General features: G+C 46.1%; 2 protein-coding genes across 8 annotated transcripts in view; both read right to left on the bottom strand.

The window, feature by feature from the left end:
* The window catches only part of LOC115529155 (E3 ubiquitin-protein ligase RNF31), a 33,673-nt gene extending 27,493 nt beyond the window's left edge, over window positions 1-6,180 (bottom strand). For 2 of the 4 annotated variants that reach the window (XM_030337692.1, XM_030337691.1), the window contains exon 1: window positions 4,721-5,014. The gene's annotated coding sequence lies outside the window, so the exon portion shown is untranslated. Of the gene's footprint in view, window positions 1-4,671; window positions 5,015-6,071 lie in introns of those variants that run through there. The other 2 variants (XM_030337687.1, XM_030337694.1) reach the window with 2 other exon arrangements.
* Window positions 6,181-10,985: 4,805 nt separating this feature from the next.
* LOC115529128 (mucin-12) overlaps window positions 10,986-16,787 on the bottom strand; it is a 31,386-nt gene continuing 25,584 nt past the window's right edge. For 3 of the 4 annotated variants that reach the window (XM_030337616.1, XM_030337617.1, XM_030337618.1), the window contains 10 exons: window positions 16,060-16,194; window positions 15,521-15,609; window positions 15,340-15,375; window positions 14,797-15,217; window positions 14,519-14,683; window positions 12,603-14,426; window positions 12,370-12,460; window positions 11,819-11,935; window positions 11,602-11,723; window positions 10,986-11,408 (listed from right to left, as the gene is read on the bottom strand). In XM_030337616.1, coding sequence (XP_030193476.1) covers window positions 11,331-11,408; window positions 11,602-11,723; window positions 11,819-11,935; window positions 12,370-12,460; window positions 12,603-14,426; window positions 14,519-14,683; window positions 14,797-15,217; window positions 15,340-15,375; window positions 15,521-15,609; window positions 16,060-16,194 — 3,078 coding nt within the window. In that variant the 3' untranslated portion in view covers window positions 10,986-11,330. The remainder of the gene's footprint in view (window positions 11,409-11,601; window positions 11,724-11,818; window positions 11,936-12,369; window positions 12,461-12,602; window positions 14,427-14,518; window positions 14,684-14,796; window positions 15,218-15,339; window positions 15,376-15,520; window positions 15,610-16,059; window positions 16,195-16,787) is intronic. The other variant, XM_030337619.1, reaches the window with a different exon arrangement.

Raw genomic sequence — 16,787 nt, 5'->3', positions numbered from 1 at the left:
ATCATTGTCCGGCTCTGAACTATGCGCTCTGTACGCGTTCACATCAAAGGAGCTGAGATCGCGGGCTGCTGATTTCCTCACAGCCTGAGAGCTATGAGGAATCCAAGTGATTACAACACATTTCTGACAGCTGCACATTGCGCAGGGCTCTCCGTGAGACGCACGCAATTCAACCCATGCACACGCTCACACGCCACACAACTTGCGCCGCTATTTGACAGTGGAAGGGTAGGAATCAAATGCGTCCGGGTGAAATTTCAAAATCGTCCGGGATTTTAATAAAGCCTCAATACATGTTCACATTTAATTTGCGTTGCGTTCCTCTGGGTCTGTCACAAACTAGTTGGGCTACGCCCTCCCATACTCAGTTCTGTTCGCTTTGCATTGGTGGAAGTGAGTAGGGGGAGTGGTTAAGTAAAGCCTTCAGATTGGACGGTTTGACTTTAGAGTTACCGTCATGTTTTGTATTATATTTTTTTACCATTATTGTTTTATAGGGACAAACATTAACACATTTCTCCTGCAGGGGATTGATAAAGTTCTATCTATGTAACAGAAGGGAACACTTACTCATACTCCATCAAATATTCATATTCACTCATACTTTGCACACTTTACCACAGCATTGGCCTACTGAATGCCACAGATATATTTTTAAGCATTGGACTGAATGCCGCGTAAATATAATATATGTTTTGCACGTTTGCAACGTTTAAAAGTTCAGGGAAAGTATATGCCTCTACTGGTGTTGCTTAGACCAATATCCTTTTGAGGCAGTGTCGTTTCTGAATATTAGTGTTAAGGGCCAATAATGCCTACTATCATACATTAGTCACCATGTCTGTGAACAAATTTGTATGCAGTTACATATTAATATATCTCCCCCCCCCCCCGACAAAATCTCACTCTGAACTCAGTTCAAAAATGGAGAGCCCTGCATTGCGCATCTGTTGACCTTTATCCATTTACATTAAACAGATAATTTTTTCTTGCTGGAAGATATTTTATATTGTTTTCATATTATTATTTACTGACAGTGATTACAGAATGTGAGTTTGTGTTATATTGAAAGCGAGGCTGGGTGTGCCTATGAATATAGGCTACAGTGAGTTTTTTAAGGTGCTGTACAAGCAAATCATATTGACTACAGTGACAAAGAGTGTACAGTAACCTACTTCATTCAATATTGAATAGGCTACTGTAGCCTACACTATGTACAGATGGTTTTGCTCTTTGCTCATGGCAGTTGTGGCAGTCATTTTAACATGTCAGCAGGCAAGCTTCACTCATTCAAGGATGTATAATGCTTTGTCCTATAGCCTACTTGGAACGTTGACAGTGTACGTTTTAGTGAACACTGGATTACGTCGCATTTCAACATAAAATAGCGTGTTAAGCACACACACACACACACACACACACACACACACACACACACACACACACACACACACACACACACACACACACACACACACAATGCATTTCGCTGCTAAAACAACAACTTGGGCTGCTTCTGGGTGGATTTTGAACGGGATGTGGGCAGGACGCAGGGTTGCCAGGTCCTGCCTGCAAAAAACGTCCTGCCCACATCCCGTTCAAAATGTTGAACGATGTTGATTTAAAGAGGCAGGGTTATTTGAAACAATTTATTAAATAAATATTTGCGAGAGGTCATTCCATCTCCTGAGTTTGCTTCCCAATTATGTCTAGTGTACACCCCTACTGTCCACAAGTACCCCCCCCCCCCCCCAATTTTTCCCCTTGATTTTCCTGGGAGTTTTTACTCAGTCGATGTGAGGGCTTAAGGGAAGAGGATGTTGTTACGATGCTCATGCTATGTAAAGCCCTTTGAGACAAACTGTTTGTAAAAACGGGCTATAAAAATAAAATTGCCTTGCCTTGCCTAACCCGCTTGGACTGTAATTCATATTCATGCTACTAGTTTGATCATTGACTGACTACATGAATAGAGAAATTAGAGAAAAACACATAGAAACAAATTTCTATGTGTTTAGGCCAGTTATGAGATCTAGTTAACATCATTAAAAGTCATTTCCAAACACATTAAAGAGAAGAAAAAAACAAAAGCAAAGAGATTTTGCAGCAGTAGCACACTTTTACTTAAACAGAGTGGGATAGGAATCAGGTTAAACAAACATAACATCTAAGCTGTCTAACATATTACCAACGCAACATTGAAACATCATAAAACATCCCAAAAAAAACAGCTGGAATACAAAGAGTTTGCTTTGTATTCCAGCTGGCCTGTTATGAGCAAATTTCTATACGCTACTATAGATCCATTCCAAAACATGTTCCAAGTAGGCTATAGGACAACGCATAATGCATCCTGGAATGAGTGAAGCTTGCCTGCTGACACGTTAAAATGACTGTCACAACTGCAATGAGCAAAACCATTTGTACATAGTGTAGGCTACAGTAGCCTATTCGATATTGAATGAAGTAGGTTACTTTACACTCCCTGTCACTGTACAGAGTAGACAATATGATTTGCTTGTACAGCACCTTAAAAAACTCACTGTAGCCTATATTCTGTTAGATTTCAGCTTATTTCTAAACTGTTCGGACAGACTCTGCGTTGTGTATTTTCAGTCGTAGTAGTAATTCTTGAAGTCGAAAACAAAGCAGCTTGACAGGTTGGATTAGAGGGTTGAATAGATGGTTTATTTTCCAGGAATACAGCGAGATACAGACTTGTGTATCTCAGAATGAAAATAACAAACACTCAAACACTCCCTACTCTTCACCCCGTATCAGTTAGTTTGCGTGCCAAATCTAACAAGTGTCATTCCAAGTCGGTGTTATTGTTGGTTTCCGACACTGAATCGCATATGCGGCTGAGTTCTTCAACACTCTTCGCCTGTAACTTCTTCAATCGTTCCCTCATTTTGTCTGAGCGGTTTTCTTCCCCTACTCTCTCGTTGGAGCGGTCACGGTACATCTTTCGAGGGGCTTTACATTCTCTCATCCAGTGTCCAATTTGTCCACAGTTGTGGCATGGTCGAGGTTCTTTCTGTCTGTCTGACTGGGGGAATCGTCCTCTGTCCCTGTTGGACTGGGGGAATCTTTCTCGTTCCCTGGCTATTTCCTTCTTCTCGTCTGTGGTCTTCATGTGTGGTTGTATGTTGTCATCAAATCCTCCATAGAGTGACTCATTCTTAGTCACTGCTCCAGACCTCTCCTGGGAGAATTGTTGTTTTGGGGGGTTCGGATGTAGACATTGTTGTGGAAGAAAGGAATGTGGTGGGACAGGGGTGAATTGGGGAAATTGTTGTGGGGTCTGGGTCGCATCATAATTAGCATAGTCAGGTGGGGCAGATGGATTTCCCTTCTGTGGCACGTGGGGAGTACTGCAGATGACCGGGTACTCGCCTATAAAGCTGTTGATGTCTGAAAGAACACTGTGTCTCGACTCCTGTAAACCACCAGGGAAGATGTATTCCCCATCTGGGCCACACAATGGCAGTTTGGGGTACATGCAACCATAGGCTCCCAAGGTTCCTCCTCCTTTGCCTTGGTCACTCCCCTCAGAGGGCCCTGAGTCGAGGGGGTGGGCCGCTATCAGTCCTTCTCCGACTAGCGTCGTGTGTAGGTCTGTGAACTTCCTCTGCTCTTTGTTCCGAGTCGCTTCATCCTTGAACAAACGAATTTCGTCGGCAAGCAGTTTGATTTGCTCTCTAATTTTTTTCAGAGCAGTTGTCTTTTCCAATTCATCTCTCTTTTTGTTACAGAGTCTCGCTAACTGAATAAAGATCAATCTCTCTAACCTCCACTTCAAAAACATCTTGTTCCTTTGGTTCAGATTGCTATCCTCTTCCTCCTCCTCTGCCTTCTTCCTGCCTTTACCTTTCGGCATTTTTTCTATCTTTTTCTATCTGTAAAGTAACTAAAACTAGCGACCAATCGCTGTTTAGAAAGAAACAAATAGACGCCTCCCACGGAGCTCGGTATGCCAACAACAGATGATGGCACACTTTTTCCCTCTTCGATTAAAAAAACAATACAGATGATTCCTCGGCGGGGATCAAAACAACATAGCACAAACAAAAAAACTCTAGCGATTCATGTAACCTCACCAGTGAATTCAATACAAATACGGTTTCACTCCTTGTCCGACAAGTCGTAAAACAAAAGCCCTGAGCAAACCAGACGTCTTAAGTTATATTCAGGACACGTATCAACATTGACAAACTAGCACAGATGAACAAATCACTTGAATGACATGCTATTACAATATTCTAGGACTCAATCCCAGCTCAAAGGCCTTATTCAACAAACAATATTCTAGGACTCAAACCCAGACCAAAGGCCTTATTCAACAAACAATATTCTAGGACTCAAACCCAGACCAAAGGCCTTATTCAACAAACAATATTCTAGGACTCAAACCCAGACCAAAGGCCTTATTCAACAAACAATATTCTAGGACTCAATCCCAGACCAAAGGCCTTATTCAACAAACAATCAATAGTTTCATATGGCGTATATTCAGTGATTATTACACAAACTCTTAATCACTAATACAGGTCCTCACTTCGTCAAGCTCTTAATGACACAACTTCATTACTCAGCAAATGTAGTGCAGCCTAATAGTAAAACAAATAATAATAATCACAGTTATGTGTGTGTAGATTATTTTAAGATTACTTTCTTGTTCTTTTCTCTTGGTCGAGAGTGTGGAATGAGATTCAGTCACCGTTGATTCCCACGTGGTGAATGGAGATGCGCTGGTTCAGCCGCGTTGTGGATGCGGGTCCCTCGGCAGGGCAGGCGTTGATCAGACGTTCCCAGGCAGGGCGCACGCTCTTCTCGGTCACAGGGCAATCTTCAGAGGCAATCGTCTTCTCACTCCTCTCTCTTCAAGACGGTGTCACGGCACCAAATGTTAGATTTCAGCTTATTTCTAAACTGTTCGGACAGACTCTGCGTTGTGTATTTTCAGTCGTAGTAGTAATTCTTGAAGTCGAAAACAAAGCAGCTTGACAGGTTGGATTAGAGGGTTGAATAGATGGTTTATTTTCCAGGAATACAGCGAGATACAGACTTAGGTTGAATAATCTATAGTGGACCCGGTGGTCGATGACTTGTTCCTCGGCTGTCGAAACCCTCTACTCGTCGAACCAAAGGGTTGGGGCGAGTATTATACAAAAAGGGGATACAGGAACACGTGAACAGACGCACTCTCAGCCTTGATAAGGTATCTGGCCCTGGCCATGTCCCGGAGGACCAGGTTCAACCTTGTTGAAACATAACAATGGCAGAATGTTGGGGATAACACCTTGTATCAGTATGAGAGGCCCTGGCCTGTTCCTAGACTAGAAATGTGAACAATAGAGAGACACTAAAATACACCAACATTCTACAATTCATAGGCACACTCAGCCTCGCTTTCAATATAACACGCACTCGCATTCTGTAAACACCATCAGTAAATAATAATATGAAAACAATATAAAATATCTTTCAACAAGAAAAAATAATTTGTTGACTTTAAATGGATAAAGGTCAACAAATGCGCAATTTTCAGCTGTCAGTAATGTGTTGTGATCACTTGTAGGCCTATTCCTCATAGGCTTTGAGGAAATCAGCAGCCAGCGATCGCAGGTCTGCTCTGCATGTATTAACTGTGGATAAACATCAACTGCACTGAAGTCATCATAACTTCATAAGTTCTCATTTTCAAATGATTATGAATACTATTATTGTTATTTGAAGCCGTGTCAGTCTTGACTGTGGGTGGTGTGGTCCTCTGTGTCTGCTAGTGTCTATAATACAGTAATATTTTTGTCGACATTATCAAACGGAAGAACTTTTATTATGAAGAGCACAGGGCAATGAAGCACGCTAGCCAACAAGAGGACCCGCCCACCGGCGAAAACCAGATATTGAGTGGTAAACACGTTTTGGTAAGAAGAACCAAAAAACGAATAAACAAACTTAAATTTTGATTTTCGTTTTTTTGGACAAAACGAAAAAACGAAAAAACGGCTGGTTTTTGGTTTCTGCTTGTGTCAATTATTCCCAGAAAACAGAGTAATAAAACGTACCTTGCTCAATGTCCACCTCCACGTGCGTTATTTAGGTGAATATCCTGTCAAAAGAAGTCACAATCAACCCGAACGGCCTACCACGCATGCGCACACGATAAGTCACGCACAATCAACAGCGCAGATGCGAACACACTTTGGTATGTGGCCGTGCAAGAAGGGAAAGCTGTTCTTCCGCTCAGGCTCGTTTTATAAAAGTATTATTAATTATAAACGCATGCCATAATATAACGGTTACTTCCTTCAAGGAAGTGATGAGTGTTGTTTTACAGGTGAGGATGTAAGTAACGAGGAGGACCTCCCCTCATCACTATAAATAATTACAACTAAGTTTCTCCACAATAGATTTGCGTGCATGGATTTCTCCCATACTTCTACTCTCCAGCAGTTCAAATATGATTCAACGTGTTCTATGTTCTTTGAATTGAATTACGGATATTTTGTAAATGTTGTACAGTGTGTTATAGGCCTAATTGTACAGCTGGCTACGGATGATGTATACAACTTTAATTTTTTAATAGTGGAGTGATCTCACTGTTAAGGGGGACTTCAATGACCAGGGTGATGCAGCTGGTGGGAATGGCGCAGACACCTTGTAACACAAGTTACGGTCAACCATTTTTACTGAACAATTTCATATGATTTCATGAGGGGTCAAAGTCATTAGTTGGTGACTGCAGGTTCAGCCACTAAGACCAAATCTCTCTCTCTCTATTTGTGGGGGGTGCCAAATCACATGGGGGCGCCACGAGCAGTTAAAAAAAAATAAACGCGCTGCGTAGCGGTTTTCAATGAAGTTCATAACATAGTGTGGGGAATTTGTATTTTGGCGCCCCCTCTGGCTGCAGGCGCACACCTGCTCGTTAAGAAGGGGCCGTGCACAGACGGAATGAAACCTCCAATGAAGTCCGTAGGGTCATCATACATTTACATTTACATTTAGGGCATTTAGCAGACGCTTTTATACAAAGTGACTTACAATAAGTACATTTGTCATATGAAGTGCAACAATATATCGCTGTCGGTAGAGAAAGGATGTTCATAAAACCAAGTGCAAGTACTAGCCTACAACAATCGCTAGGCTAAACAATTCCTCGTGTTACAGCAATGATAGCAGCTACTGCAGTTGCTACACAGTTAAGTACTATAATACAATACAATACAATACAATACAACACAATACAATACAGTGTACCATACATCATGATACAACCCCCCCCCCCCCCCGCCCAATTCTACATTGTGTAGTCTGAGTGTTTTATTCAATACTTCGTTACTTTCTTGGTCATAAACAGCCCGTTTTCAAAGGCCTTGTTTGAGAGCTGAAATTGTTCATTTAATTAAGCCCCAAGTCATGCATAATTGTATTTTTGTAAACAATGCTTGGAGTTTATACTATGGTGTCAGTCAAGGCCTACAAAAAGATGTCCTTCTTATTGCCGGTCAGGCAGCATTTGAGGAGCCACAGAACTGCCATATCGGGGCCTGTCAGTCGGTCTCATTCAGTGTACGGTAGTTTTTTGCTTTAGTCCTGACGTTTGAACTCTCCCATACACGCACAAAGCTTCGCTTTGATTGGCTGAGATACGTTCACATACCGATGAGGAGAAACAAACGACCACATTGCTCTGTTTATTTTTATTTTTTTAATGCAACAATGTAGTGTATATCGCATATTTCCCAAATACTTTTAAGAGGGTCAGTCATGAAAATATTCTGTGCATATAATGTCACAATTTTACAATACATTCATCTTTTTTAAATACACATTTAGAAATCTATCTGCAGAACATTAATAAAAAACGTAAATACTGAAGCCCTGCATATCGTCCACAATTTGATAATAAGCATGTTCCACCCTCAGTCGGGCCTTCAGCAGTCCATTCAGAACCAGCACCGGCTCCACACTACTGACACTCTGAGCCCGGTTCCTGCGTGTTGGCCAAATGGCAACTTGGCAGAACCAGATAGAAAGTTCACGAATGTGTGTACACTCTTCTTCTAAGCACAGTACTTCAGGCCAAAAATAACCAAATCAAAAGAAAAATTCTTCCCTAGACCCTGAATCCACTTTTTTAAAAGCTCAAACAGTACTGTCAGCCGAGGACACTGAACGAATAAATGCACCAGGGTCTCAATCTGAGAGCAGCAAATACATTCCTCCCCCTGCCCTGGATCCAGGTGCGCTCTGTATCTGTTTGTAGCTATTGCTCCACGTACAATCCTCCACTGGAGGTCTGCTGTCCGTTTTTCAACGGGCAGCTTGTACAGAGACCGCTAGCTGCCTTTCGGGGAAACGTCTGGACCAAAAACCTCAGTCCACCTCGACTCCTGCATGCCTGCCAAAGAGCGCAGGTTCAGAACCTTGGAGCAGATTTGGTACAAATCCTTCTTCCCTGCAGCCTGAAAAATCTCCAGGTGTGGGGTTGTGAGAGACAGCAGCTGACCTCCTCCCCCCTGCCACTCCCCCACAACTGGGGTGATCGACAGAGCGGGGAAACTGTACTCTCCCTCTTCGCTCCACTGGTCACACAGACTGCAGTTTTGTGCAAATTCTCTCAGAGGTTGTTTCAGGGCAGCACAGACTTCCTCCACCAGTCTGTTGATCAACCTCATGGAGGTGATGTTGCTTCTCTCTCTCAAGGCGTCCACAGATGTTGCCGTCATCTTCATCAGAAGGCCCAGTTTGGTGCAGCCAGCCTCTCTACGACGGGCCCGCAGGCTGGCAGACTGCAGTGTTTGAGTCTTTATGAGGTTATTATAAAACAAAGGTTCCTCAAACAACCAAATGCCCGGATTCTCATTTGTGGCACGTGCAACCTTAAAAATCTGCCATGCCTGCCAATACCGAGCTGTAGAAAGGTGTCAGTCCAGTTAGGTCCACATCCTCAAGCTATAAAAGGAAGAGCTGCTTATCATAGCCCAATCGCCCAGCTCTCTTCAGCAGCAAACGAGCTGTGTCAAACCAGCTTGGGCCGCAATTGTACAGCAGTCTTTGTGCAGTCTGGAGTCTAAAAGAGGCTATTTTTGCCTGGATGTTAATCAGTCCCTGCCCGCCCTTCAGCCACAGGCAGGTAGACGGCTGCTGCCCGGACCCAGTGCCGGCCAGACCAGAAAAAGTCCAGGATGACTCGCTACACATGCAACACATCGGTTATCAGAGGATGTAACACTGTACGAGCTTCTACCGACAGTGTGACATGTGACTGCTTTCATTCACAACAAAGCCGCCCAGGCAGAGATACTGGAAATGTGACTAGGTCTTGAGCCGCCAAATTGCCAATGCAGATTTCCCTGGAAATACATCCCTGTTCCCCATTCACACAGGACCCCATGCAGGAAATCTTCCGGAAGACTGCAGGGAAACGCTGCATGTGGGAAAGGGCGGGGGTTCATGGCGTTCCCCCAAGGCCTCTGGTCCGTTTTGTTTCAGCTTCCCACATGCATTGGGAACACAGTCCGCTGGGGGTCTCGTCATCGAACCGCGTTCCCGTCGTCGTCAAGCTAAGCTTAGTGACGAAGACGTGAACGGAAGAGGGTAAGGGGGGTAGGGGGGGTAAGCTGCGTGTCTGTAAGTGTGTGTGTATGAGTGTGTTTTTTTCTGAGTGTGTGTAGGTGTGCGTGTGAGGGGGCTAGTGTGTGTGCTGGGTGTGCGATGGCGGGGAGCTGTGTCGTGAGGAAGAGAATTGTTTTTTTTGGTGGACTCTGGGAACCTACGCACGGACGGTTTCGCTTTCATCATCCCTTACCCCCGAACACCCCCCCCCCCCCCACACACACACACTCCGACTGCTTCCTGGAAATAATCCTGAGTGGCCGAGGCGAGGGCCATGTGAATGGAGCCATGTGAGACACTGACCCCGTCCCTCCGGTCCCCCCCAGCCCAGACCCCTCCTTGCCCAACAACCCTTCACCCCCTTGCCTTCATGTGCTGGACCCCCACCCCGCGACCTCCAACCAGCTGAAGGCTCCCCGGACCGAGCTCTGAGCAGGCTGCCTCTGGTGGGGCTGCCTCTGGTGGGGCTGCCTCTGTGAAGCTGTCTCTGGTGAGGCTGTCTCTTGGAGGCTGTCCCTTTGACAGCAGCCTGAGCTCTGAGCGTGACACATGGGTGTGTGAGGGGGAGCAACGAACCTTCCTGCTCCCATTGACCAAGATGACATGAAATATGAGGGCAGTTTGATGAGAAGAAAGGCACCCTCGCGTACAAGTCCTCCATCTTGGATCTGATGTTATGTGACGGTACAAGGAGTTCTGATTGGTTTGGCTGCTAAATGTAGTTTATTATACTTTTTCTAGAATTTATGCAAAATAGGAACTCAAAGAACAGCAAAAACACATCCTCATTTATGGAACACCTTCCATTCAACACTGCAGATAAATTGCTGCGTGCCGCCACTAGAGGGCAGCAAACACATCACCTGCAGGATAGCACTACATCCCCTGCATCGCAAGTCAATACCGTCATTCTCTAACTGATACTCGTCACTCTTTTTGTGCTTGGCACTGTTCACTTGAACACAATCAGCTCCAAGCCCACATTTCCTGTTTCGATGTCTCAGTGTTTCCCCCAGCACTTTAATGTTAAGGTGGCTGCCTTAACAACAATAGGGCGCCACCTTGAGTACCAATGTATATTAAAAAAAACAGTATATCATTTTTTTCTTTTCCTTTTCGTAGGGAAAGGAAACATACTTCCATCAGATACAAAAGATAAAGATAAATAATGCATTGGTAATACTTTTCTCAATAGTCGGGCCATAAAGCTTTTTGAATGGAATTAAAATGGCGTAATCAGGTAGTTGTATCTATTATTGCGAACTGAAAGCCTCACCGAAGACCGCAGGGCCACGAGACAAACCCCATTTTTGTATATACACGTGTCTGCCTGCCTACGTGCGCGAGTCTCAAACAAATGTTACAAAAAAAACTTTTTTATTAACTGTTAAGTATCAAACTGGTTACATAAAGACATATAAACATATTATACAGATGATACATTGAGTAATAAATTAAATATATTCCAAATATCAAGTCCAGATGAGAGCTCACATTTCCAGTAAGTGATGTCCTAACTGGAAACAGTAAGGACATCACTTTAAGAAAGCAGCCCCAATCAGTTCAGACACGTGAAGAAAGAATAGAAAACCAGTAAGACCAGTGCCATCTGCCAATTAAACGTAAACACCGTCTCATAACGACCTGGGAAGTATAGACCTCTGAAACAGCTGAAAAGATTGTCGTGAGCAGGTAGGCTAGCATCATCCAGGGGAGTGGCCAGGAGCTGAGTCTCCTGATTGGCTCCTTGATTGTTCCTCTTTTAGTTTCTTGTAAAACACCTAGAAGAGGAGGTGGTGGGTGAGTGAGTGAGTGAGTGAGTGAGTGAGTGAGTGAGTGAGTGAGTGAGTGAGTGAGTGAGTGAGTGAGTGAGTGAGTGAGTGAGTGAGTGAGTGAGTGAGTGAGTGAGTGAGTGAGTGAGTGAGTGAGTGAGTGAGTGAGTGAGTGAGTGAGTGAGTGAGTGAGTAAAGGTACCTTCAGGTTGTGGTAGTGACCCAAGCTGCTGCAGTGCAGTGTCCTGGCTCTGGTCTCGTCTTCGTAGAACACAGAACACAGATTACAGTAGAACCCAGCCTTAGGAACCACATGCTCCATCCCTAGAGACAGAGACACACCGATAGAGGGGGAGGACAATTTTTTAATTTAGTAATCATGTGACAAAATAAACATTGAATTGTGTCTCTTCCCTCACCCAGGGGGTTGTAGGGGGTGAAGGGGGGCAGGGTGTATTCCTTGGCAACAGAGGAAGCGAGAGAGCGAACTGTCTTAGGCTCCGCCCCTCGCTCCTTCCTCCTCGCTTTGCTGGACGCTATAGAGAGACAGACAGTAGCCAACAAGGTAAAAAGCCTTGGAAATCGAAGATATAACGTCTAGCTCTACTTTGTAGCTGCTCTTACACTGCTGTTTCTAAGCAGAAACACAAACCCTAAAATGTTGTACCGACTCTTGCACACACATTTACTTCTGAAGGCACACAATAAAGAATTTTAATTTGAGCGTATTCTCTATTAGACTGACGTCGCCAGATAGATAGCCTCAGTCCTCCCATTCGATGGACTACCATGTGACCTTATTTCGGGACAAAAATGTAGGGTAGTCAACAGCGAGAGAGTAATTATTTTGTAAGCCTTTTTGAATTGCGCTTTAATTTATACATTTAATGTTTATCTAATCAAGAGATTAATGCAAGTCAAGAAAGTAGCAGTTTGTCAACATGTTTATCGAAGAAGAACTCACACCCACCTGCTTGTCCCTCGCTTTGTTTACGTTCACCGATGATGGAGGATGAATCTTTCTCTTCGTCATAGACCATCTGCTCCTGAGACACAACAGACTGACGAGGAAGGGAGGTAGGGAGAGCAAGAGAGAGGAAGAGAGAGAGAGATAGCATGTTATAGGTTAGCAATCCATACCATCCTGACCACATAGAAAAAAACTAACTTTAATCATCATCTCTACATCAAGTATTCTCTCACCTCAGAATCCAACCTAGCCTCTGATTGGTTATCCGGAAGGGGTGTGGGTGTTTGCTCCGTGGTTCTTCTCTTCTTTGTTGCTTCATGTTCTGTCTTGGCATCGCTGCCTGTGACCTTACGACCTCTCTTCCCTCTTAAAGGCTCCTCTGAAAGCTGTTCCTCGACTTGTATATGTTCCTCCTGCTCCCCCTTAGAGTTCCCCACCTGGTACTGTGGCTCCTCCCCCTTGGATGCTTTAGAACACGTTCTGGTGGCTCTGGTCTTTGCCAGACTGCTCCTCCTCGCTGGACCTAAGGAGTTGACGTGGGCCTCCTCTTGGTGATTTTCTTCGATGGAGTCGACCACCTGGTACACCTCCTCCTCATTGTCCTTCACCCTCTGTTGACCTTCTTTGGCGGCCATTTTGGATGTCCCAGACACCGGCACCTCCTCTTTCCTCCCTCGTCCACTCCTTCTCTTTCCAGCAGCAGGCTGCTTGTCATCATGTGGCTCCTGCATTTCAGAGTCCACGACTGGGTCCTCCGCAGGGCTTTCCCTCTTCCTGGTGGGTGTGGAGTGCCTGGTGGACAGCAGCTTGATCGCTGGACTGGGGTGACTGGGGTTACCTCTTTTAGATCGTCGCTGTTCCATTTCAGAAGCCCCCTCCTCTACAGCAGGCCTCTTGTTGGTCAGCTCCTCCTCTGTGGGGTCCTTGCTGTTCTCCTGCTCCTTTTTGGGAGGAGATCCCTCAACACAGTCCATGAGCTGGTGGGTGTCTCCTTCCTCTGTCGATGCACCGTTGAGTAAAGCGTCAGCTGCCTCTGAAACTACCGTTGGGGTTTGTTCCTCTACAATTGCCTCCTTCTCCTCTTCCAGGAGGACCTCCTGGAATGGCTCAGCTTCATCAGCGACTTTGGCCAACATTCCCTCCTCTTGGGGTTCAGAGGTCTGGCTCTCAGGGTCAGGGAGGCCTGGTGTCTCAGGCTGGACCGGGGTTTGGTGTGGCGTCTCCTCGCCACACTCTGGCCTCGAATGGAGCATCTGGTCGCTTGACTTTTCATCACCCAGCTGCTCTTGTGTTTCGTCCACCTCTACTCTGTTCTCCTTCATGTCTTCGCTGGGAGAGACGACCACATCCTTTCCTGTGAGGGTTAACTCTTGCTGGGCCTTCCTCTTCCCCTCTTCCTCCAGACATGGATCAGTGTGTAAGACATCCTTTCCTGTCAGTGATGCTGCACTTTTCACTGCAGAGGTCTCTGCTGCTAACATGTGGCCAAACCTCGCCATGTCAACTTCACATACCATAGCTGCTTCCCACTGTGACCCGTCCTTTGTGATTGGTTTACAAGCAGGAAGAGAATCCACCTCGGTCGTGGTAGTCATGCTTGTCGCTTCCTGGCTGTTAGGCTCATCATCTTCAGACACCTGGGCAGGAGATTCTTCACACTTCTTCTGTCGTGTGTTCTGCTCAGAAGAGGAAGGGACTACTCCGGCCGGAGGGGGGAGAGAAGAGGAAGAAGATGAGGAGGACGCTGTGGCTCCAGACAAGGATGAGGAGTGGGCTGTCGTTGAGGTGTTGGACTCGACTCCTCTAGAGGTAGAGGAGTAGTAGGAGGAGGTGCGAGGGACCTCCTCTGAGACCTGCTGGTCTGATGGCACCTCCTTCTCCTTGGTTATGTGTGAGGGCCTGGTCTGAGGGTCACAGGCCTCAGAGTGGTAGGAGGAGATAACAATGGGCTCCGCCTCGTCACCGACCTCATCTATGACGATGAATTTGCCAGGCTTAAACCCCTCCTCCTGTAGTCCAGGTGGGTCCTCTATCAGGGCCTCAGAGACACCTTTACTCTGGGGGGGGAAATACAACACAAACCAATCATTAGCATTCATGTACACACACACACACACACACACACACACACACAGGTCATCGTCGTCACCTCCATGGTCTCCTTCTGCCCACGCCGCTCTCTCTTGGGTGGCGGGCTCCCGTCGGCCCTGCTCCTCCGGGAGAGAGGAGAGGAGTTGCTGGAGGAGGAGGACAGAGGAGGGATCTGGCTCCTCCCAACATGCTGGGACAAAGAACGGCCCTCCCCCGAGGCGGTCTGAGGATGGGACGAGAGAAAAATTATATAATGTGACACCTTACAGCCAATATGTCAGCTGCAAGGTGTCACTTTGCAGCCAACAGACAGGATGAAGAGAGCGGAGACCTCACCACTTTCTCCTGGCTCGCTTTCCGTCCACCTCGGCCCACTTCCCGTCCACCTCGGCCCACTTCCCGTCCACCTCGGCCCACTTCCCGTCCACCTCGGCCCACTTCCTGTCCACCTCGGCCCACTTCCTGTCCAACTCTTGCCTGGCGATGCTGGTGGATGGCCGTAGCAAAGAAGCGGTACATCTCCTGACTCAGGGCTGTAGGCTTGGGGCCGGAGCCCGGGGGCCAGTCCTGGTCGTGGGCTGAGGCGCAGCGTTCTGCAGGGGCAGCAGGGGGCGGGGCGTAGGTCCGGAGAGAGGCAGCTAATTGGCCAGGCGCTGATGGGTGTGGAAAAGCTGATTGGCCAGACGTGGTTGTGGCAAGCTTACGCAATCCCTGGAATCTTCTTGGAACCATTTTGGACCTTATGAACTTAAATCTCCTGAGACGACCAAAACAATATGGTTGAATCAGAATGGATGAAACTGCTTTCGCTTATCATAGATAAGACAAGATGTTGATAATGTTTATTATTGATCAGGAGACGGATTGAGCGTGACTCACGTTTGAAATTGGTATGGTTTTGGAAAATATATAGACCTGTAGGAGAGACTTCATTAAGGATATATATACACACACACACACACACACACACAAACACACACACACACACACACGCATACATACACACATCTGAAGCTCATGTCGATGCTCTAGGTTGGGATCAGCAAATTAACACAAATACCTTTCATTGACTAGTTTGTCGTTTGTTTCCACGATGAGATTTGCAATTAAATTGTACATATCAGTTTCACAAGGGATCTGGAAAACCACCTGGAGAGAGAGAGGTAGCAGAACAGAATCCATAATAGGAACAGTAGAGTAGAGAGAGAGCGAGACAGATGTCATTGTTGTCATGGTAAATACCCGTCTCCTACCAGTCTACCTACCCCCTCTCCCTGCCCCTCTACCTACCTGCCCTTCTATCCATCTTCCCCTCTACCTGACCCTCTACCTGACCCCCTCTACCTGCCCCCCTCTACCTACCCCTCTACCTGACCCCCTCTACCTGACCCCCTCTACCTGACCCCCTCTACCTGACCCCCTCTACCTACCCCTCTACCTGACCCCCTCTACCTGACCCTCCACCTGCCCCCTCTACCTGACCCCCTCTACCTGAACCCCACTACCTGACCCCCTCTACCTGACCCCCTCTACCTGACCCCCTCCACCTGCCCCTCTACCTGACCCCCTCTAGCTGTCCAGGGCCACAGTGAGACGTACCCGGTTAGAGAGGACCAGGCAGCTGAGGTACTGGGTGGTCTCCATGATGTCAAATATAAACTTCAGCGCTCTCATGCTGCAGTACTCAATCTCCGTCATCAACAGCTGGTCCTTTGACGCTTTCTCCTTAGGCACCTATATCAAAACACACATTGCTGTATCACAACACAGACTGCTATATCACAACACACACTGCTATATCACAACACAGACTGCTGTATCACAACACAGACTGCTGTATCACAACACAGACTGCTATATCACAACACACACTGCTATATCACAACACACACTGCTATATCACAACATAGACTGCTGTATCACAACACAGACTGCTGTATCACAACACAGACTGCTATATCACAACACACACTGCTATATCACAACACACACTGCTGTATCACAACACAGACTGCTGTATCACAACACAGACTGCTGTATCACAACACAGACTGCTGTATCACAACATAGACTGTTGTATCACAACACAGACTGCTGTATCACAACACAGACTGCTGTATCACAACACAGACTGCTGTATCACAACACAGACTGCTGTATCACAACACAGACTGCTGTATCACAACACAGACTGCTATAGCATAACACAGACTGCTGTATCACAACACAGACTGTTATATCACAACAGAGACTGCTGTATCACAACACAGACTGTTATATCACAACACATACTGCTATATCACAACAGACTGCTGTATCACAACACA

Source organism: Gadus morhua, chromosome 17 (genome assembly GCF_902167405.1).
Source record: "Gadus morhua chromosome 17, gadMor3.0, whole genome shotgun sequence".
NCBI lineage: Eukaryota > Metazoa > Chordata > Actinopteri > Gadiformes > Gadidae > Gadus > Gadus morhua.
This window is presented reverse-complemented; position numbering and strand designations above follow the sequence as displayed.